Source organism: Camelina sativa, chromosome 17, assembly GCF_000633955.1.
Source record: "Camelina sativa cultivar DH55 chromosome 17, Cs, whole genome shotgun sequence".
Taxonomy (NCBI): Eukaryota; Viridiplantae; Streptophyta; class Magnoliopsida; order Brassicales; family Brassicaceae; genus Camelina; species Camelina sativa.
The window spans coordinates 2,025,866-2,047,748 of NC_025701.1; the positions used below are offsets into that span (position 1 = coordinate 2,025,866).

Here is a 21,883-nt window from a genome sequence, read left to right on the forward strand (position 1 = left end):
GATGCTAATAGTCTACCATCACCTTTCGCCGGAATAGCTGCACTGAAGCAAAACTTCTTCAACAAGGGCCTAAACACTAAAGACCTTGTCGTCCTTTCAGGTATATATATTTCTAAAACCACCTTTTAAGTGCAAGCTATAAAGTTATCAACTTGATGTCACCAAGCAGAATAATAATAATAACAACGGTTTCTTGATCAGGGGGTCACACCATTGGAATCTCTAACTGCGGTCTCATCAACAGCCGTATCTACAACTTCACCGGCAGAGGCGATTTTGACCCAGCGATGAACCCAAGCTACGTCAGGCAATTGAAGAAAAGGTGCAAGCCTACTGATTTCAGGAGCTCAGTGGAGATGGACCCGGGCAGTGTGAAGAAGTTTGACTCTCACTACTTCAACATTGTGGCTCAAAAGAAGGGTCTTTTCACATCTGACTCAACACTTCTCGATGACCCAGAGACCAAAAGCTACGTCGAGACACAGGTTTCTACTGGTGGGTCTTCATTCGCCAAAGACTTCTCGGACTCAATGCTCAAACTCGGTTTCGTCGAGATCCTCACCGGAAATCAGGGTGAGATCAGGAGGAGATGCGCCTTCCCTAACTAAGTTTTGTCGATCAAAACGAAACTGATGTATTTCTTTGAATGATTTGATTCCAACAGTTTTTTTTAACATTATTTCTTTCTATTTGTATGTTTTTTCTTTTTCCTCCAAGTCTGACTGTTTCAGACAGACAGAGTATTCCAGTTCCGTTTGTATGATCTGTTTTGAAGTCTAATAAAAGTTAAAGACTATTTCTTTGGCACTGAATCCATAACTTACTTGGTCTTCTTCATCACTCGTCCACTTATATAATTCCTCTGTTAGGTTTCTCGACAAAGCAGAACATTGACGAGTAAAAGTTAGACGCACTCAAGCTACGAAAACCCTAAAATCTCTAATTCGGATTCCACCAAATTGAAAGAATCCAAAAAAAATAGCTATTTTAATTACAGTAGATCCTTGATCACAACTTCCGTGCCCTAGAAGAAGGACAACCCACTAAACCACTTAGCGGATCTGCTCGACAACTAACGGGTAATTTTAACAGATGAAACAAACGCAAGTTACACAAATAAATTAATTTGATTGTTATCCAGTAAGAAATATATATGACCGTTTTTTTCTTTTTCTTTGTTGTCAACAAAGAAATATATATGACCGTTATAACGGTAATAATTGTTTCTTTTCTTACCGTTTTGATCAATTTTTATTTTTTTTTTGTTTGACTTTGAGTGATTTCCTTATTTTCAAAAAGGAAAATTTCCTCTTTTTTTTTGTTGGGAACCTTTCTTTATGAATATGATCTTTCATCTCTTCTTCTTTCTTGAGAAATCATAATTCTTTTTCATCTAAAACCATAAAACAAAAAAAAACAAACAAAATTCATGGCACATGACGAATGAGTTCCCGTTTGGGTCAGACTCGGTTTGACACCCCCAATGTTGATGATGCTGAGAGGATCTGATTTGATGGCAAGTTCACTGATCCCGTCATACATGTGCAGAGAGAACCTCCAACTATGTCGATCGAGACGAGTCACCCCACCTTTGAATTTTCTAGGTTCTGTTATAACATGTTTTCATATGATATAAATTTTTGTTTGGTTTCGGTCTGGACTATTAGTGGACATCCATGGGTAAACCCACAATCGAGAGAAATTTACTATGGACTCTAATACCATATTAGTAAACATGGGGTCCAACTCAAAACCAATTGGCCATGAGTGGAGAGACCCATGTACTATATATATTGTCCCACAAATCTCTATCTCTCGATGTGGGATATGTTAATATGGACCGAATTAACCAAGTCAAATACTACTCAATTCGAAACTCAAAGTGAATCAAACTTTTTTCCATTACAAACATAGTGACCTTAAAGAATACAAGTTAGTTTACTCGATCGGTTACAAATTATTCATGGAAGAAACAGAACACAACAGCAAAACTCAAACAAGAGACTTTCCATAATAAGCAGAAAGCGTTTAGACTCACTCAACCGTCGATCGATCGGGATTAGTTAACGAAAGCACACTTCCTCCTGATCTCACCCTGTCTCCCGGTAAGAATTTCGACAAAACCAAGTTTGAACATCGAGTCGGAGAAATCTCTGTTGAAAGAAATCCCATTAGTTAAGGCCTGAATCTGAACGTAATGTCTGGTGTCAAAGTCATCGAGAAGCGTAGAGTCAGATGTGAAGAGCCCTTTCCTCTGAGCCACGACGTTGTAGTAGTGAGAGTCAAATCTCTTGACACTGCCTGGGTCCATATCCACTGTGGATCTGAAATCAGTGGGCTTGCACCTTTTCTTCAATGACCTGACGTAGCTTGGGTTCATCGCCGGGTCAAAATCGCCTCTACCTGTGAAGTTGTAGATACGTGCGTTGACGAGAGCGCAAGTAGAGATTCCTATGGTGTGAGCCCCTATTCAACAGAAACCATTTTTTATTCAGCTTTGAAACTTTCAAGTTCATAGTAGCTTTTAAGATTGCACATAAGGTTTTAGGAGAATCATACCCGAGAGAACGACTAGGTCTTTAGCGTTAAGACCCTTGTCGGCAAAGTTCTGCTTCAACGTGGCTATGTTGGCGAAAGGAGATGGTAAATTGACCTCGGAAATTCTCGAGATGCGTCCATCCCTGCGGCCCAATGGAACCGGCCACCATGGTCCCCTGATCTGTTTAAAGGCATACAACAATAAGAAGTTATATAGATAGAATCATAGAAGTACTTTTGAGTTTTTAGAATGAAAAAATCAGTCCAGTGCGAAAAATGTTACCACTAAGACGGCATCTCTGGCGACCAAGGCAAGAACATCAGCGCAAGAAACAACACCTGGACACCTCCTCTCGAGCGCTGCCTTGGCAGCATCAACCACTTCATAGCCTCTCAGGGACAGGTTGGGAACAGCGTTTCTTTCCGCATCATTGTTTGGAGATTTCAGAAGAATGGAACCATCACATCCCTACATGAATCGTAACAAAGAGTTAGGACTAGTTTAATAATGTATCTATTGTTACAGTCTCGAAGAAGTGAAGCAAGCTTACTCTGACGAAACAGTCATGAAAATACATCCTTAGAAGCGCAGCGGCGAGGCTTGGTTTGCGAGAAACATATTGTTGTGTGACACGTCGGACAATGCGTTCTGTGTCAGGACACCTGTACCGGTAGTAGTTGAGGTTAAGACTATACCAAGGAATGGCAACAGAATTTCCAAGGACGCTAAGAAGAACCACAAGGGCGAGAAGGGTTTTGGTCATCATAACTATCTCTCTCCTTTCTTAGCTCGTTTGCTTTGTTGAGTGTTAGCCAAGAAAGGTGAGAACGAGGTTGGCGATGAAGGTGAAAGGAGGAAATCTCAGTCCTTTTATAGATTATTCAGTCCAGAGACGTTGAAAATGTCCATAGAGAAATGTCAAATGAGATTAAAGAAACCCATTTTGCAGTAGTACTCCTCTGTTTCTTAATTAGGTTTAAAAAACAGAGGACATTGCAGGGCCTCCACGATCTTTCTGATTTCTTGGAGTTGGTTTAATATTAAAACTCCTTTGAGATAGCTATTGACTATGAGAAGCTTGTTTGCACAACCTGTAATCGACTAGGGAAAGAAAGCTCTGTTTTTATTTGTTGTACAAAAAAAAAAAAAAAATGAGAGAGTAGTATATTACTCAAAAGTCAAAACAACTGTCTTATCTTAAAATTTTTAATTAATGGTTTACCAAAGCCGAGGTATTCATTATCATCAACTCTAGTACAGTAGTATAAAAAACAATTTGTTGGGTCGTGTGTGGANAAAAAAAAAAAAAAAAGAGAGTAGTATTTTACTCCAAAGTCCAAACAACTGTCTTATTTTTTATTTTTATTTTTATTAATGTTTTACCAAATCCGAGGTATTCATTATCATCAACTCTAGTACAGTACTATAAAACAATTTGTTGGGTCATGTGTGGAACACACGTCCGTCTTTTTGGTCTGCCGTCTGCATTATTTTTTTTCTTATGTTCCATGAATTTCTCTGTCTACATCATTTGTGTCTTGATCCTCTTTAGAGCTAATAGTTAGGTGAATATAGAATAGCGAACGTGAAATGCAAACATTATACACATTAACGCTAAGTGCAAACGCAAAAGATAGATGCAAATTTTAGTTTTCTCAACCAAACTGAAAACATGAAATACGAATATATATATACATCAAATGCAAAGGAACATGAAAGACATATATATACTATAGATTTTATCTTCTTCTGCACGTTTTCTTCTTCTAGTTACACACTTAAATGGTTCAAACGGCAACTTATAAAACAACATTACGAATTTCTGTTTTGAAAGATCCAACTTGCTAATTAAAATCTTAAGTAATTTCCTTGGGCAAACTTGAATATGTTCTTTAACGTCGTGTGTGAATCACACGTTATGGAAGAGCTAGCGCATTATTACTTATCGCTACATAAAATGACGAACTCGTCCAAAAAAACCTTTAAAAGAATCGTATAAAAGTTGTAGTAATAATGTATGTACGTGTAGGCATAAGCAGGACCGGGCCCAACCCGAACAAAAGTCCTCAAGTTCGAGCATGATTGGGCCGGTTCGATTTGTCCTATAATAACAATAATTACAGTGGAAGTCCTTTTTTTTTCAGTGTTTTTCTGAAACAATTTTTTTAAGTTCAAGTCTTTAGCATAAATATCAAAATTAACTCAGTCACAAAAGAAAAGTCCGAATTTTTTAAAATCTAGCGAAGGATAGATAATTAAACTTCACATGTGTTTCTTTTTGTAAAATTTACATGTGTCAGTTTATCATAAGATGTCAACGTTCGACCGACTTCAAAAAGATATATTGGCGTGGTAATCTGACGTACGAAACGCCACTCTTTGAGCAGTTGAAATTTTTATTTTATGCCTTCGTCGGTCTATTTATAATTCAATTATATAGAGCAGTTGTGTGAAAATTCTTTTTTGTTCTCCACTTCTCCTTATATAATACAAACTTTTCAAATTTCGCATGCCACAAACAAAGATTAGGCTCAAGATATAAGAAACAACAGTTTACGACAAAAAACAAAATTCTAAATAAAACTATCCGTTGTAATACTTTTATACTAATAGATAGATCATATGTGTTCTACGCGTTGGGATTCTTTTGTGTCGACGGTCATGAATCGTGATTATAGTATCAATTCTTTCCTTTTTCTGTAAACAATTTTTTTTTAGTCAATGATCAAATTGGATTGTATATATTTTCTTTTATGGATTCAGCATGGATAACAAAAACTGTTATTTGTTCATAATGGATTGATGATAAACTCTATACAGTCAAATATTTTTTTTCTCGCCAAGACAGTTAGTTATCCATTTTTTGGTGAATGATATGCAATATTTTGAAAAATGTTATAACGATAATATTAACACAAATTAATAATATGGTCTAGGGCGTCTAGCCACTTCATATATGTTACAAAACTAATTTTGTTATTAACATATGATATCACATAGCATATGTAATCGCTAATCGGTATCGCTACCAAATCCCTTAACTAATCTTATATTCGTACTTCTATACCTTATGAACTACAAAAGTATTAGACAACGATAATAATCTTGGAATACTTTCTTGCCCGTTAGTACCTGTTCGTTTGCGGTTCTACTGGTTGTATTATTAGGGATTAGGTCGGGTCCTGTAATTTTAGAATAAAGAATGATCAGTGATATATCACAAAAGTACAAAAGTACTAGTTGTTCTGTACTGGAAACTTGCTTTATACCTCGAGGCGATTGCTCAACTACAACTATAATTATGTCGCTTCATCCAAAATTATAGAATAATCAAGATTTCACGAATTCTAGTACTCGTGACAAAAGAAACCAATTAGTCATATTCTGATCAATAATCTAAAATTAAAGGTCATATAATCTCAGTTATGTATAGTTTTTGCTTTTGTTGTCGATTATGACATCATAACGCTCAATATACACAATTAGTTTTTTTTTTTTTTCGGTCAAAACAATATACACAATTAGTTAAGTCTAGCTTTCTAGTATTATACTCACTGTTAGCTAGACTTTTTGTTGTTGGTGATTAACTGATTATGACATCATAACGCTCAATTTCGCTACAATCAAATTAAGTTTACTAGATGTTCTATGTTACCAACTTACCATAGCTTGATTTAAGGACCAAAACATTCACCCTCTTTTAACATTATATCTAATATACTTTATTATCACAGTTGACAAAATAAATACGTATTTTATCATTAATAATATAGTTAGAGGATTTGAAATTTGGGTTTTTATTAGAACATAGTTATTAAAAAATATATTATTTTATAGAATAATTAAAATATACGAAAAAAGACCTCCCTTTTTTCCCCAAGATTGGCGAGAGTATTTGGTCATATGCCCAAATCTTCAGTAACTTAAAAAACAAAATCACATTGGCTACCTTCTCGTTTATAAAAAAATTCCATAAAAGATCTAACATTCAAGGTTTCAAGCAATGGGAGAAAAAAATATAAGTGGAAAGACGTAAACTTTAATCATTAAGAATAAGAAAATCTGCCAACTTTATATCTCACTGAATATCAATTATTCATGACATTAGTAAGAGTACTACAAAACCAATTTTGTAATTACTAATGTAATTTTTAAACTTTGGTAATTCCGAGCGGCGCAGATTGTGAGTCAGAGAAATATCAAAAAAAAAAAAAAAATTACACTCATAAGAGAGCACATGTTGGTTAGCTTAAATGGACCCACGCCTACACAACCAAACCTGCAAAACCTTCTATATAAAGCTTCTTTTGACGTCTCCAATACATCCATCACACACAACACAACAACACAGTGAACATAATCCTCCCAAAAAGACACAAATTTAAAGATGAACTGCTTGAGAGCTATTACTCTCTCACTCTCTCTCTTTCTTGTGGGAATGGTTGGACCGATCCAAGCTCAATTGCAGATGAACTTCTATGCCAATACTTGTCCTAACGCTGAAAAGATTGTTCAAGATTTTGTTTCAAACCACATTTCTAATGCTCCTTCTCTTGCTGCTGCTCTCATTAGGATGCATTTCCATGACTGTTTTGTCCGAGTAAACTCTTATTTTCTCTCATTCTTTTTTTCTCTTGATATATTGTGTAACATTCTGAATAGCTAATTGATGGAGATATACACATGTAATTATTGTAGGGATGTGACGGATCAGTGCTTATAAACTCGACGTCAGGAAACGCAGAGAGAGACGCAACTCCTAACCTAACGGTTCGAGGATTTGGCTTCATCGAGGCCATCAAAGCTGTGCTTGAAGCTCAGTGCCCTGGAATTGTCTCTTGCGCTGATATCATCGCTCTAGCATCTCGTGACGCTATCGTTTTCACGGTAAGCATCATATTCACATAAGGTGATCACAAATAACAAATCGTAGTATGCTCATCATATATTTGACCTTTGGTATGTTGTAGGGAGGACCTAATTGGAGTGTACCGACCGGACGAAGAGATGGGAGGATATCAAATTCATCGGAGGCATTAGCTAACATTCCTCCTCCGACCAGTAATTTCACCAATCTTCAAACACTCTTTGCTAACCAAGGACTTGATCTTAAGGACCTTGTCTTACTCTCCGGTAAATTCTTCAACCCGTACCACACAATATTGCTAAGAATTAAATTAATTATGGAGTGTTAAAAGAAAATATGTGTAAACTAAATCAAAAACATGATTTTCTCTTGTGTAGTCTGCGTATGCATTTACAATCTACAAAGAAAAATAATTAAAAAATAACTTTTACATGTATTATGTATTAACCAAAGAAATAAAATGATTTTCAACTAAAGATATTTTTTTTATATAAAGAACTATACAGTATTTAATACTGTTACAACGCTAGTAAAACAATTTAACCTATGGTTCCAACTTCCAAGATTGTTAAAAAAAATTATCGTATAATAACAGGGGCTCACACTATTGGTGTATCTCACTGCTCGTCTTTCTCAAACCGTCTATACAACTTTACGGGTCGTGGAGACCAAGATCCAGCCTTAGACAGCGAATATGCAGCCAATCTCAAGTCTAGGAAATGTCTTAGCCTCAACGATAACAAGACAATCGTTGAGATGGATCCAGGGAGCCGCAAAACATTTGATCTAAGTTATTACCAGCTCGTCCTCAAGCGTAGAGGTCTGTTTCAGTCAGACTCTGCTCTCACCACTAACCCCACGACACTCTCAAACATAAACCGGATCTTGACGGGTTCAGTGGAAAGTTTCTTCTCTGAGTTTGCGAAGTCGATGGAGAAAATGGGTCGGATCAATGTCAAGACGGGATCAGCCGGAGTGGTTAGGAGGCAATGTTCGGTTGCAAATAGTTGAGGGGGTGAAAATGTAAAAGATTTGGGAGTTTGGGTGTAGTTGTAACTTGTGAGAATAATAAGGATGATGATTGTGATGTGACCTTTTGGGATTTTTGTGTGTTTGGATTTTTGTTATAGACTTCGTCAATAAATATATTAGTGTTTTTACGTATTTGGTTTGTCTTGTACGAATCATGACATTTGAGTTGGTTTCTGTACTTTGTTGATAGAGTTATCTGCAAAACGAGAGGATCCCAAAAATTCAAGAAATTACGTACTAAAGGCAATAGTTTTTTTTTCAATAATAAAGTTACGAAAGTTAAGAAACTACTGTTAGGAAAGTTAACCTAGAACATTGATGTGTTGATTGATTAAATGTGTTTAGCGGCCGCTTTGACTTTTGACCAAATAATCACATATCTACCCATTGTATCTTTTCTTTTTGACAATTCCATGTACTAACACTCTAATCAAAATGTCTGATCTATATTTTTCAGTTAAAAAAATTGGTTTACAGTTTTAGTTTGTTAAATATGATAAAACTCAAGTAAAACAAAAAAAAAAACTTCAATTGATACGAGAAATACCGAAAGTCGAAAGACCCAAAAGAAAGAAAGCTCTATTATTTTCAATTCATCAATCAAAGGTACAAAAAGTAAAAGTTATTTTTGAGTTTGTATCATTCCTTCGTATGGCTCTGAGGAGAATGAAGAGAAAACTCTGGCACAAATCACAATCTTCTTCACCTTCTTCTTGCAAGAAGTATACCCGAAACTATAGCTGTCCCAGCAACTGCCATTGCCACTGATGATATTATCCTCTTTACCGTAAACACTGACTTGTCGCTTGGTATCTCCATTAGATCATTCATCTGCAGTTTCAATGTAACGAAAATTATCGTACAATCCTAAACAAAAAATTAAGCTCCTTAACTCAGAGGTTGAAACGACATCAAACCGTTATAGGTTGCTTCCAGTTCTTCTTGATTCCATTAATATGCCCTTTCCCGATTACTGCCACAACCGAACTATGCTCACTTGCAACTCTCAGCAAAGAGGATGCCATGTACCTGCAAATTTTGTTATATCAGGAGATAGTTTGGATGTGAAAGTCGATGGAAGATCGTTAAATCTTATCTACTTTGGCTGTGACCAGCATTTCTATTTTAGTTTCCAGATAATATATCAAGATACGCCACAGCTTTACAAATCTGATAAACTACATAAGAGCGGGAATAGAGAATACTAACTGGTCTCGCTCATGCACTATAGTATCCATGAGAGTTGGAAATTCCTTGCTCATTTCTTGAATCACCAAAGTCAACATATCCACATCGTTCATATCTTTCAGCTGAAACCAATGCAATTTACCATCAACCGATATTCAGAATCAATATATTCTCGTTACAACAAATCACATTCATTTACATGTGTATGTAGAGAAGGGAACAAAGAATACACTAAGACTTACCATTTTCTCGAGTTCCTCAGCGCTGGGCAAGAAGACAGCTTGGAACATTATGGAGTATAAAAACTTTACCTTGTGCCACAGAGGCATTTTGGCCCATGTTCTTTTTAGCGTAATCTGCTTCGACAAATACAAAACCAAATGAATACAGTATACAGAAACATTGCTGTTGAAAAATAGACGCCCATGAGGTGTTAGAGATGCGAGTCCATGTTATAAGATGCATAACAACATTGCTTAAAGAACGTTTTGAAACAAGGGACAAACATATCACCTGTACAGGACGATCACCAAGTATCACCTTGCCGCCGTATTTAATTGCTTCTTCATACGCCACACGAAACTCAGCACCAGGAAAAACCTCAAGGTGACTGGCGATCTAACAGAAGGAAAGGGTGTAAATTTTTTGGCTTCAGAACATTTAGCTTCCATCAAAAAATTAAATGATGAAGGAAACCTGCCTTTGCAAGAAACCATCCATAAAGTATTCCGAATGTGTTCTGTTTTTGCTTCCAACTTTCTATCATGTCCGACATGGTTGGAATCTATAGAAAAGCAAAATATAGTACCATATCAGAGAATAAGCAAAAGGGTTAGAATCGTGCATAAGTAATTGGATCTGTAATGAATCAACAACAAAGGATAGCATAACATACAGAGCAAGTGAAGTACATGCATCATATAAGTATAATTTAAGAAATAGGCAGCCTCTGTTTTGTGATTAGTAAAACATTTTTGACAACATTAAATCATTATATTTATAAACCAAAACAGGAAGGAAGAAGCAGAATCACAAAGATTGTGAAAAGCAAACCTTCAAAGTCTGAGGTTTGAGAACAGACAATCTGCTTGAACACAACTCCACGAAGACAACCTGTAATATCAACAAACATGCTTTAGACCTCTCAGCATAGACATAATAAAAATATCAAACTTCAGTCCTTAATGAGCATTCAAACCTCTGGTTTCAAGAAGCTGATTATTGCTTCAACTTCAAGACAGGATTGCTGCAAGCCAAAAAAAAGGTTTACTTAGGATTATTCCATCATGAATGATTGAATCATAGTCTAATCTGACAACAAAGAGCTAAGCATTTATTTCATTTTCTGACTAATATAATCAAACAAAACCCAATTTTGCTGAATTTAGCAATATTTTTTCCAGAAGCTACTAAATTAAAACCTTAACTCCAGTTTGGGGAATTGTTCTGATACAACCAAAAACACAGGTCCCATCATTATTATCCCACTAATAGAAAAAGTTTGATAGATCCTTCTTGAAAATTTTCACATGCAATTAATATAATTCAGCTTTCTCCAAATCAAGCAATCTCAGAATCATTCCAGTAATTACCAAAATCCCTAGTTCCAATTTCCAATACCTTTGAAACATGAGCAGTACCGACCAAGTAGACATCGCAAGATCCACCATCCGCTGTGGACTCGCACGTCAGAATCACAACGCTTTGGGCCAATTCATCAGGTAACTCAGCTTTAACCGTCTCAGATGAAGACTCGCCGGCATCACCACCGCCGATTCCATCTCCATCTCCGCCGCTAACAACAGAATCAGAGTCTTTATTAAATCCCTCCTCCTCTGCCGCTGCCGCCGCCGCTTCTTCGTCGTCGAGCAGTTCATCCTTGTCCACATTAACTATGCTGTCGCTTAAGGAGATATCGCCGGTAGGTCTAGGGTCGTCGATGTGAACGAAGTCCTCGCCAGAGTGAACCTCCGTCTCCGAAGACGGTGATTGCGTCGTCGTCGCCTCTATCGTCATCGAAATCGAGTGAGGCGATGGCAAGATTTAGTAATTCTGAGGAGCCTGGAGGGCGAAGATAACAAGATTGAGAGATCGATCACGCAAATATGGACCAAGACACAGAGAGAGTTAAAAAAAAAAAAAAAAAAACTGTCTAAGAAAGAAGGCAAGGTATCATATCATATCATCACGGTGGGAAAGTCGTCTAATCCTCCACCAGACCAGAGCCTATCTCTATAAGGTTAACGCTAAATTAATTACTTTCATTAAAAAATTTAAAGTAAGATTAATCATTTAATTTACCCATTATGCTTAAACCGAGTAAACCGGATTTTATTTTGCCCCACGTCAATCCGGTCGGCGGTCGCATTTAAATTTTTTGTTTTTCTTATGTTAAAAAAAAGAGTGAGTTAAATTGTTCTTAAGAAAAACAAGAACAAAAGAAACTGCTGTAAAAGTGAGAGACTAATTAAAAAAAAGAAATCTAATTGGATTCTTAGTTTGTAATAGAAGTAAAATATCATTCTCAAACTTTATATGTATTTTAAATCTAAGGGGAATTATATTAGGTAGGTAGCCTAATTTTTAACATTAATTTCATTTCATCAGTTTCACCCTAGATTTAACCAATTTCTTTGGTTGACTATAAAATCTTGTTACAATAATAATCTCATTTTATTGTCGGTGTAATTTAGTTTGGACTTAGATTCGGCCAGGTTCCACACAATTACCCGGTTTATAATTGGGCCGGGTTCTACGTAATTACTCGGTTTATATTATAATTGGGCCGGATTCCACGCAATTACCCGGTTTATAAGAAAATTAACTCACCAAAATTATAATTGCATGTAAACCCAACAATTTTCATGAGAGAAATTAAAAAGAAAACATATGTTAGTTAGTTTGTTAGTTGTCGAGTGACTGAGTCATCCTTAAAAAGAATACTCTGGAATTTGTTATTTTGTCGAATATATTACAGTTCCGATGTGTTTCAATGACTCTTCTCCTACCATTCAAATATCTTTTCTACCAGTCAAACACATATATAAGATTTTTAATTTTAAAAATTTCATATCTTACAAACATATATATAATTATTATTTTTTGCTTGCATATTAATATGATCATATATATATTCCAGAAAATTGTTACGACTGGTGAATATATCAAAAATTTGTAACTACAAATTAAAGCCCCCAAAAGCTGAAAGGCAACCAGCCAATTAACAACATATATATATATATATATATATATATATATTTTAATGTTGAGTATAGAAAATAGCTAAAACTAATTTGTTGGTTGGGATGGCAATATATCCCGAAAAAGTATAGTGTATGTATATAGTTACGGTGAAAATTATAGCTAGGGATGCATATAGATGAGCTCATCCTCTTTGCACTCTCGCAGTCCAATTTCCATTACTTTGCCACCAGTGGAAGAAGTAGGTAATATATCACAACACTGCCTTCTGGGAGCCTTCAACTACCACATCCAAAATGGCAAAATAATTTAGTTCAGATAATTAAACAAACTTAAATCAAATCAAGGAAGTAGTAGTAAAAACTATATGAAATACTATATCAATATATTTGATTTGCTGAAAAAAAAAATACTATATATTTATGGTGCTATTTTTAAAAAAGTCACTACGTAATTCTAAATATAATCAAATTTCACCATCTAACTAGCTATTTGTACTTTTTTCCCTCAAAGAAAAGAAGAAAAAAAAGATGGAATGAATTACTTGTCTGATATCGAGATCGAGTCTTTTTGAAAACACTCTAATCTCTTGGATTTTGCGAGGCGATGTAATGGGATCGTAGGTGCAATTCTCATAAGCTTGCTTGTAAACACTTCTAATGGTTCCATTATGGCGACTAGAAGAAACATGTTCCATGTAGAAAGTGACAGGTCTTTGGCATGGATCAGGATGAATCTCTCTTGTGTTGAATGTGTATCCGGATTGTCCCCACGGCCGGAACGTCTCTTGTGTCCGCAAAGCATCCGGTAATAACAAATGCCTACTTTCAATCTAACATTTGAAACAAAAATAATTTATTAATTTGATTTAATAATAACATTAGATTACCGGAGTCATGAAAATTCACACAACTTAATTCTCAAACCAATAAAAAATAACATATTAACCTGATTACCTGAACAGTATAGCCCCAGGAAACGGAGATGGTCCAAGAGTACCAACGGTCGTAGCAAACGGAAAGTTGAAATATACGGAGAGGGTCGAATTCTACAGCGGAGAAGAGGTGGCGGACGGCGGAGAAAGTGGTTGAGTTTGGAAAGATTGGGTCAATGTGAGCCATGTGGTGTAGTGACACCAACGGTCTCGTTGAATGTGATGTCAATATTCCCAATGCATTTCCTCTCACATCAAACTGCTTAAAAAAAAAGATAATAATAATAATAAACTTTTGAAAACAGTTACTAGTAATAAGTATTGAAATAAAAAAAAGAAAAATTAAAACCTGATGGAAGCCAGGCTCACGAGACAATTGAACTCCAAGCTCGAGCACACAAACATGAACCCTAGAGTCTCCTCCGTACAAATGTGGATACCGTTCGATACAAGAATCAAAGTTTCTAGCTAAAACATTAGCCAATGAGCTGCTTAAAGCAAACCCTCCACCGCCAAAAGCCATGTCGTGTCCGAATATCGAGTTCTGAATATAAGTCTCTGAGTTCGATCCTATGTAATACCATGATGTGTGGTCGTATTTGGATAGCGTTCGAGCGAGGTTTTCTGGGATGAATATTGTGTCGTCGTCTCCAAACACGTACCATCTTATCTCTTCTGAGGAAGCGTTGAATAGCCTGACAGTTTCTAGAACGCACCGCGCAATTCGGATCGCGTTTCTGTCACCACCTCTCCAAGTGTACCTTAGATATATAATAATAATAGAGTTGAATTTGCAAAATTACAAAAAAAAAAAAAAAAATTAAAATTTATATACAAATATAGTATATTAAAATTTTGTAAAATCAATATATGTTACATAAAAAATAGACGTTACAACAAATAGTACTGTATCTGATTAAAACTAATAAAAAGCCATACCTATTTTAATCTGATGATGAAAGTAAAGTTAAAGTTATTTACCTGAACCGAGAAGTATCTTGGGAAATACAAATCGGAGGAAGGAGATCAGAATCTGTGTGGTTCTCCGAAGACGACAAAGGTTGGTCAACGAAGACGCAGCCTCTCATTTTCTGAGCATCCCACCAAAGCTTAACGTAATCTCTACGCGCAGGCCAAGAGTTCGTGCTTGAGCCTAACCCAAAGACGATGTGGTTGATTTTTGTTAGGCTCTTAGATTGATCTTGATCAGAAGATGAGAAGTAGGCATGAATAGAGGTTTTAGATTGAAGCCTTGAGGCCGAGATGAGGAGGTAGACCAAGCAAATGAATGCGGAAAGTAGTATGCAATTTATCATACGCGTCGCGATAGTCGAAGAAGAAGAGGAAGAAAGGGTTTTGGATACCGGTCGAAATGGAAGACACATTTCTTTACGGTTCGACAGAGACAAAATATGTATGAAGAAGGATAAATTTTGGTATATTACCTATATATATATATATGTATAATATGGGAAAGGTAAGATCTTAAAATAGAATACGATAGGACGGTGGGTATACTAAATAATAGTGGTGGTCACGGTGGGTGTAGGCCGTAGCGGCGGCGGAGGAGGAAGGTTGATTAGAGGGAGAGTAATGGAGTCAAGTTAAAAAATGGTTTTAGTGTAAGGAGTTAATGGTGCCTAACTAGTTGTGATTAGGCACGGAAGCTAAGGCGTAATTAAATAAAGAAAGAGTTTATTAAATTAGTCGTATTTAGAAAATCTAATTGGAGAGTGTTGGAATCTTTATGGACTCATACGTTAGTTGTTTCTCCACTTTGTCAATTTTCTCAATTTAAAGTAATGCACATCTTAAATTGGAGATGATTTTATTTTGGGTAATGGATTTATTACTTGATGCGTGTCAATTTATTCACAAATAAAATTAATTTCCAATACAACAATACAGATTAAGAGACTTTTTTTTTTGTTATTTAACAAGAAAGAGATTTGTATTAAGAATAGAGGTTTTTTTATTTAATAAAAATAAACAGTAGAGTTTATTACTTGTTTTTGGTCATGATAATTATCTTTTTTCCTGCTTTTTGGTATATATGATATGTTAGTTAACAAAAATATATCATTAGTTAATGTTTAGTAATGTGTACCTAGATCTCGTTCCTAATTTTATTTGAGTCAATTGTAAGATCACAAATCGGACTAGTCCAATTTTAATATTGTGCTTGTTAAATATAAGCGCATAGTATATACTTTACACAATTAAATATTGAGAAGATATGAAACAAGCAACGTTTAGTAACGTAAATTTTGCTGCCCACAACATGTGCAGTGTCACAAGATCCGAGCCATAAGGTATGATATTAATATATTTAGAAGACATGGTTTAATTTTGTTTCGTGAAAAATGATTAAAGAACTTGTTAGGAAAAGTGAAAAATGCCATGAATACGTATCTTAAATTTGCAAAAGACGTGGTTAAGATACTACTGACTGACTCACGTACATGGACATTCCCATGTTTTTTCTTGTTTTTTTTCTTTTTTTTTGTCTTGCTTTTTCTCGAATCGATTATTATCTGCTTAACAATATTTTACGTCCATAAATCGATTTATATTTCGAAAAAAATAAATGATGAAGAATAATGTAGTTTTAAGTCTTTGATAACCAACTCCAACGCAAACTGAACCTATTGACTTCCAGTACCAGTTAGAATCTAACTAAAGTTTTTAATAATTTATTATTCTTCGTAAGAAGTTTTTTAATTTTATTAAAAAAAACTTCAAAATAATCTCTAGAATCGAATCAATACTAGTCGAGATCGTTTTTGATCTCTCAGTGACTTTTGCAATCTTCAAGCGTGTGCATATCCAGAGGAGTGTAGATATGTCGACGAACCAGACGGTATAACTAAACAACAACCCACCCTTATGACCGGAACATGTACTATCAAAAGATGTGATGATGGTCATATGATTTCCACCATCTATTTATTTTCCTTATTGGTGTCTCAAAATTGAGCTTGGTTTGTTAATTAGCTCATGATCTTATTAGTCCGTTTCTTAATATAATTAGCTCGTGCATGGGTCATAATCATACTCTGCACCAGCTTTTGTAAATCTTCCTTTCATTCGTCTCTTCGTATCAGCTGTAGATTTTCGAGATTCATATCTAATTTGCTTCCCAAACCTGCATTTTGTTATTAATTTGAACTTGTAAGTACGTATACACTTGGCATGGAGTTATCTTTAATATAATTTTCATGAGTTATAATTGTACGTACTTGCGTTTCTTCTTCTTTTCGAAATATCTCTTCTTCGCCTCTTCTCGAGCTTCCGGAGTATATCTTTCAACAGGTATTTGATTCTCCCATGGTAACATCTCATCGGTTAAAATCAACTGCGATTGTCCACAGTCAAGTTGAACAAGAGCGTTAGGGAATATTGGAAGATTATTGGTCTCTTCCTTTGCTTTTGAACCAATCACTTGATTTATAGAGTAATCTTGAGAGCTTGCATTAGCCAAAGCTTCAATGTTGTAATCTTTATGTATTACCGATGACATACCCGATGATGAAGATGACATAATCTATAAAAACAAAACCAAAAAAAAAATTAATAATAAGTCGACGATGAAGTTAATCAAAACCAACAGGATCATAGATGTTTGTTTAATACCTTGGTCGACGTGGTCTCTCGATTCTGCTTCGTTAATTCATCGATTAGTTGATCAGTTAGGATCAAATCTTCATTGGGGTTATATTCTTCTAATACTACCTCGTCGACATCAAAATCGTTCAGAAAAACATTTTCTATATCTTCTTTAGTTTCGTAGCCATTGAAGCCTGAGTATGAACTATCCTGCGTAAAGTGAGACAGAAGAAACATTGAATGAATAGAGCTAAACAAGCATGAAGCATATAAATTAAATAAATCATCATAATCATATAAGAACCCTCTTTAAAAAAAGACAACAAAATTGTTAGTGTATACTACCTTAGGAATGTCCAAAGAACCGGGCCGAAGCATCGGCACTTGTTGATCACTATAACTTTTCTTTGTATAATTTTCATTTCTTTGAAAGAATTCAAAAGATGATGACGAGTCCTCATTAAAGAGAGGTAAGGAACCATAGGACAATGCCCAATTGCGATCAACAAAAGAAGATGAACAAGACGAGGAAGAGGAATCAAAATCAAGACAATTATATGCCGAATTATAATTGGAACCGTTTTGAAGAAGAAAAAAACGTGAGATGATATTAGGGTNCCTATGTAATACCATGATGTGTGGTCGTATTTGGATAGCGTTCGAGCGAGGTTTTCTGGGATGAATATTGTGTCGTCGTCTCCAAACACGTACCATCTTATCTCTTCTGAGGAAGCGTTGAATAGCCTGACAGTTTCTAGAACGCACCGCGCAATTCGGATCGCGTTTCTGTCACCACCTCTCCAAGTGTACCTTAGATATATAATAATAATAGAGTTGAATTTGCAAAATTACAAAAAAAAAAAAAAAAATTGAAATTTATATACAAATATAGTATATTAAAATTTTGTAAAATCAATATATGTTACATAAAAAATAGACGTTACAACAAATAGTACTGTATCTGATTAAAACTAATAAAAAGCCATACCTATTTTAATCTGATGATGAAAGTAAAGTTAAAGTTATTTACCTGAACCGAGAAGTATCTTGGGAAATACAAATCGGAGGAAGGAGATCAGAATCTGTGTGGTTCTCCGAAGACGACAAAGGTTGGTCAACGAAGACGCAGCCTCTCATTTTCTGAGCATCCCACCAAAGCTTAACGTAATCTCTACGCGCAGGCCAAGAGTTCGTGCTTGAGCCTAACCCAAAGACGATGTGGTTGATTTTTGTTAGGCTCTTAGATTGATCTTGATCAGAAGATGAGAAGTAGGCATGAATAGAGGTTTTAGATTGAAGCCTTGAGGCCGAGATGAGGAGGTAGACCAAGCAAATGAATGCGGAAAGTAGTATGCAATTTATCATACGCGTCGCGATAGTCGAAGAAGAAGAGGAAGAAAGGGTTTTGGATACCGGTCGAAATGGAAGACACATTTCTTTACGGTTCGACAGAGNAATTAAATGGAAACTTCTTTTTGTATGTGACGGAAAAAGCGAATCAATCTGCGAAAATTTCGATTTTTCAAGTTTAGAATTTAATTAGAATAAGATTTGTTAGAAATATCTTTAATTTTCGAGTCTAAATATAATTAATCAGTTTTGAATCTCACAATTATAACGTTTTATCCTTCTTTTTTTTTTTTTGGGCAACTAGCGCTTTATCCTTCTATTTCATCTTTATCCATCTCTTGTAGCTTAATTTATCCATCCCTTCTAGCTTTTTTTTTTTTTTTGATCGTCTTTATTAAAAAAATCAGGAACCAAGTAATAACACAACAAATTTAAAACCAAACGAGGAATTCAAAAACTCCGACGACGTTCTTCCTCAATCTGATCTTGAAGAAAATTTCACCTTTATCCATCTCTTGTATTTCCCTTCTAGCTAGCTTAATTCATAAATTATTTTTGAAGAAAATTTCACCAAAATCTAAATTTTACACTATATTTAACATTTTCCACGTGAAATTTTACTATATATGTCCACGTCATAGCCATAAGCTTTTTTCTTTCTTTCTTTTAGTTCGTATAGTAACTAGTACGACAATCACAAGTATTCACAGAATTCTGAACATCTTATTTAAGTTTTCTAGCTTCTGTTATCTTTGTTACACGAATTATTATAAAATAAGAAAGAGATTTCGATTTCTTTACAAAAGAAACGGAATTGCGAAAGTCTATGATATATATACGACCAATTCACAAATTAACTTCAACATTAATTAGCTACGACAGACGATACGTAATAAATGACAGAGGAAATGGCATGAACGAAACACACTTTGGCTCCAAAAGATAGAAAATATTTGTTTGTGAATCCACATTTTGATCTTGACTCTCTGTTCGACCATATCCCCATCGCAAGTAACACCGCTCCAGCGATTCCTACGACCCTGTTCTCAACCAAACATTGTCTCAAATTTTAAACCATAATTCATATTTCATTCAGTCAAGAGCTTTTAACAAATGTAACTGGGTTGAATAAGCTATAAAATGTTTAATCTTGAAGCAACCCTGTGTAATGATTAAATACTGATTAAACTTTTTGATTAACTTTCTCATCATATGCATAATTATTGATATATTTGTTTCTGGACTAAACTAAATAATTTTGAGGTTATTAATTTTGTGGTAAATTGATACTATTTTGAAAATGCATTCTAATAAATATTTCGTTTCTTGTTTTTTTTTTTTTTTTTTTTTTTTTTTTTTTTTTTNAAAATGATTAGAAAAGTTTATGAAAATCTTCCTAAGCTTACGAATATTACTAACATCATTTGAATGATCATTTTTAAGAAGGCTTTGTTTTTTTTTGTGAAACCTTTATTAAGAAGGCTTTGTAAACTTTTAAAAATGTATTTGTTCTATTTCTGAAAACGTAATGATATTTAGTGGTATGTATTTCATGATATCTCTCTAAACTATATGATTACAGCAAATCTATTAACTTTCCGTCTTTCCCTTTTCTCATGCATGACATCTATTATGAGTTTTAGGAGTGTCAAAAATTATTACCAGTTGAGAACAAGGCATATTGTGTAGAACTGTGTAGCGATCGTATTAGTTATGGCGCCGACGCCGACGCCGGGTGTTGGTAATCGATTGGAGGTAGAGCATCCGATCACATTGGCAATGACATGAGCTGCTGCCAAACATGACATTGCTATAATCCCTAACACAAAAGCTCTTTTGCTTGGAGCTTTACACTCGAGCATCCACACCCTATGGTGCTTCACCTGCCACATAACAAAAACAAAAAATATATAATCATCATCATCATCATCATCATCATCATCATCGATATCATCATCATCACCATCACCATCATCATCATTTGTTGACTATATAATATATGATAGACATATTTACATCTTCTTGGGCAACATCGGCTTGTAATCCGACGTAACCAGCGACGATGTCTAAGCCCACGATCAAAACAATGCAAACTACTATTGTAACGTAGAAGCAGCATCCTTTCGTCTCTTTCATTTTCTATTATAAAATCTTTTTGTCTTGTTTTAAGAGGTTGAAAGGTAAAAGGTTATTTGTGAAATTGAGACTTGTGTGAAGGGAGCGAGAATAGTACTTCTTTTTATGAGAGAAATGGATTAATATATAAAGGCTAGAGTTGGATTAGATTTTATCTAATGTGGATTAATATATAAAGGCTGAGGCTAAATGATTAATTTTGGTCGTTCCTATCTATATATCAGTAGTAATTAGATAAATATGTTCATATCAAACATTAAAATGAAAGCCAGAAGATTCATGTTTTACATATGGCAAACAAGAAAAGTAACCTATTTGTATATATCTTATTAAATAATTTCGAATATGTTTTATATAGTATTATGGCATGTGGATTAAATCCTACTATATTAATTATTAATTAGAAAGTACAAATATAAAACTAACTTTAAAATGTGTAAAAAAATACATTCAATTGCCATTAGAAAAACTTAATTAAGATTAATTACTTAATTAAATAAATATTTCTAATTAAAAAAAACAAAGATAGGGGAAACATCAAATAAAATAAATTGTAGATTAGTAAAAAAAAAATCTGTTAGAATCAAAACTAATTTGTACTTAAAAAACAAAGATTTCACAAAGGTTTAAATAATTTTATTCATTACATGCAAATGTTTTATTGACAGGTTTTCAATTTTTAAAATACAAAAATTATAATATAAACAACAAATTTTTAATCACAAACCATTATAAATAACATAATAACAAAATAAATTATTACAAATTTTCTTTAAAAAAAAAATTCAGTAGTGATAGGTTATATTATAAGACACTTGTCTAACAGAAATAAGATAAAATAGAAATAAAAAGATATAATAAACTGCAAGACTGTAATTATACAAAATCAATCCAAAATTATACAGTCTTGCAAAACTGTAATTATACAAAATAAGATAAATTATAAATAAATAGATATAACAATAGTCATGGAAGATAGAGTTACACAAAATCAATCCAAAATTTTAATTATTATTTTTTAAATTGTGAA

At 34.4% G+C, this 21,883-nt stretch overlaps 7 protein-coding genes across 8 annotated transcripts in view; 2 read left to right on the plus strand and 5 right to left on the minus strand.

The window, feature by feature from the left end:
- The window catches only part of LOC104759078 (peroxidase 2-like), a 1,548-nt gene extending 736 nt beyond the window's left edge, over positions 1 to 812 (plus strand). Inside the window, exons 3-4 of the mRNA XM_019239430.1 lie at positions 8 to 100; positions 202 to 812. Coding sequence (XP_019094975.1) covers positions 8 to 100; positions 202 to 608 — 500 coding nt within the window. The 3' untranslated portion in view covers positions 609 to 812. The remainder of the gene's footprint in view (positions 1 to 7; positions 101 to 201) is intronic.
- LOC104754668 (peroxidase 2-like) lies at positions 1,884 to 3,397 on the minus strand. Its single transcript, XM_019239432.1, has 4 exons — positions 3,090 to 3,397; positions 2,822 to 3,007; positions 2,560 to 2,719; positions 1,884 to 2,466 (listed from the first exon to the last, which is right to left on the minus strand). The coding sequence occupies exons 1-4, from the start codon at positions 3,303 to 3,305 to the stop codon at positions 2,060 to 2,062; spliced, it is 969 nt and encodes a 322-aa protein (XP_019094977.1). The 5' UTR covers positions 3,306 to 3,397; the 3' UTR covers positions 1,884 to 2,059.
- Positions 6,848 to 8,570, plus strand: LOC104754669 (peroxidase 3). The gene is made up of 4 exons (XM_010476907.2): positions 6,848 to 7,139; positions 7,238 to 7,426; positions 7,510 to 7,672; positions 8,002 to 8,570. The coding sequence occupies exons 1-4, from the start codon at positions 6,927 to 6,929 to the stop codon at positions 8,415 to 8,417; spliced, it is 981 nt and encodes a 326-aa protein (XP_010475209.1). The 5' UTR covers positions 6,848 to 6,926; the 3' UTR covers positions 8,418 to 8,570.
- On the minus strand, positions 8,952 to 11,832 carry LOC104754670 (traB domain-containing protein). Its single transcript, XM_010476908.2, has 9 exons — positions 11,247 to 11,832; positions 10,825 to 10,872; positions 10,680 to 10,739; positions 10,327 to 10,410; positions 10,140 to 10,244; positions 9,869 to 9,982; positions 9,648 to 9,748; positions 9,356 to 9,467; positions 8,952 to 9,269 (listed from the first exon to the last, which is right to left on the minus strand). Exons 1-9 carry the CDS (start codon positions 11,640 to 11,642, stop codon positions 9,141 to 9,143), a joined length of 1,149 nt encoding a protein of 382 aa, XP_010475210.1. The 5' UTR covers positions 11,643 to 11,832; the 3' UTR covers positions 8,952 to 9,140.
- On the minus strand, positions 12,758 to 15,435 carry LOC104754671. 2 transcript variants are annotated; one of them, XM_010476909.2, is made up of 5 exons: positions 14,743 to 15,435; positions 14,111 to 14,522; positions 13,784 to 14,023; positions 13,372 to 13,659; positions 12,758 to 13,109 (listed from the first exon to the last, which is right to left on the minus strand). In XM_010476909.2, the coding sequence occupies exons 1-5, from the start codon at positions 15,144 to 15,146 to the stop codon at positions 12,990 to 12,992; spliced, it is 1,464 nt and encodes a 487-aa protein (XP_010475211.1). In that variant the 5' UTR covers positions 15,147 to 15,435; the 3' UTR covers positions 12,758 to 12,989. The 2 variants fall into 2 exon arrangements, with proteins under 2 accessions (XP_010475211.1, XP_010475212.1); XM_010476910.2 differs by having other exon boundaries at positions 13,784 to 14,020; positions 14,743 to 15,430.
- Positions 16,645 to 18,801, minus strand: LOC104759079. Its single transcript, XM_010482049.1, has 6 exons — positions 18,398 to 18,801; positions 18,079 to 18,177; positions 17,713 to 17,986; positions 17,395 to 17,577; positions 17,001 to 17,305; positions 16,645 to 16,906 (listed from the first exon to the last, which is right to left on the minus strand). Exons 1-6 carry the CDS (start codon positions 18,799 to 18,801, stop codon positions 16,789 to 16,791), a joined length of 1,383 nt encoding a protein of 460 aa, XP_010480351.1. The 3' UTR covers positions 16,645 to 16,788.
- LOC104754672 lies at positions 19,467 to 20,963 on the minus strand. The gene is made up of 3 exons (XM_010476911.1): positions 20,734 to 20,963; positions 20,380 to 20,600; positions 19,467 to 19,757 (listed from the first exon to the last, which is right to left on the minus strand). Exons 1-3 carry the CDS (start codon positions 20,851 to 20,853, stop codon positions 19,583 to 19,585), a joined length of 516 nt encoding a protein of 171 aa, XP_010475213.1. The 5' UTR covers positions 20,854 to 20,963; the 3' UTR covers positions 19,467 to 19,582.

Coding starts and splice junctions, on each gene's coding strand:
- LOC104754671 (XM_010476909.2), bottom strand. CDS start 15,146: ATGTGTCTTCCATTTCGACCGGTATCCAAAACCCTTTCTTCCTCTTCT. Junction 13,660..13,783: donor CCTGGGGCTATACTGTTCAG/GTAATCAGGTTA, acceptor TTCAAATGTTAG/ATTGAAAGTAGGCATTTGTT. Junction 13,110..13,371: donor TCGATCTCGATATCAGACAA/GTAATTCATTCC, acceptor TGGATGTGGTAG/TTGAAGGCTCCCAGAAGGCA.
- LOC104754669 (XM_010476907.2), top strand. CDS start 6,927: ATGAACTGCTTGAGAGCTATTACTCTCTCACTCTCTCTCTTTCTTGTG. Junction 7,140..7,237: donor TCCATGACTGTTTTGTCCGA/GTAAACTCTTAT, acceptor TAATTATTGTAG/GGATGTGACGGATCAGTGCT. Junction 7,673..8,001: donor GGACCTTGTCTTACTCTCCG/GTAAATTCTTCA, acceptor GTATAATAACAG/GGGCTCACACTATTGGTGTA.
- LOC104754670 (XM_010476908.2), bottom strand. CDS start 11,642: ATGACGATAGAGGCGACGACGACGCAATCACCGTCTTCGGAGACGGAG. Junction 10,873..11,246: donor GTACTGCTCATGTTTCAAAG/GTATTGGAAATT, acceptor TTTGGCTTGCAG/CAATCCTGTCTTGAAGTTGA. Junction 9,270..9,355: donor ACTGGAAGCAACCTATAACG/GTTTGATGTCGT, acceptor TTGAAACTGCAG/ATGAATGATCTAATGGAGAT.
- LOC104754668 (XM_019239432.1), bottom strand. CDS start 3,305: ATGATGACCAAAACCCTTCTCGCCCTTGTGGTTCTTCTTAGCGTCCTT. Junction 3,008..3,089: donor TTCATGACTGTTTCGTCAGA/GTAAGCTTGCTT, acceptor CGATTCATGTAG/GGATGTGATGGTTCCATTCT. Junction 2,467..2,559: donor AGACCTAGTCGTTCTCTCGG/GTATGATTCTCC, acceptor TCTGTTGAATAG/GGGCTCACACCATAGGAATC.
- LOC104754672 (XM_010476911.1), bottom strand. CDS start 20,853: ATGAAAGAGACGAAAGGATGCTGCTTCTACGTTACAATAGTAGTTTGC. Junction 20,601..20,733: donor CCGATGTTGCCCAAGAAGAT/GTAAATATGTCT, acceptor GTTATGTGGCAG/GTGAAGCACCATAGGGTGTG. Junction 19,758..20,379: donor ATATGCCTTGTTCTCAACTG/GTAATAATTTTT, acceptor GGTTGAGAACAG/GGTCGTAGGAATCGCTGGAG.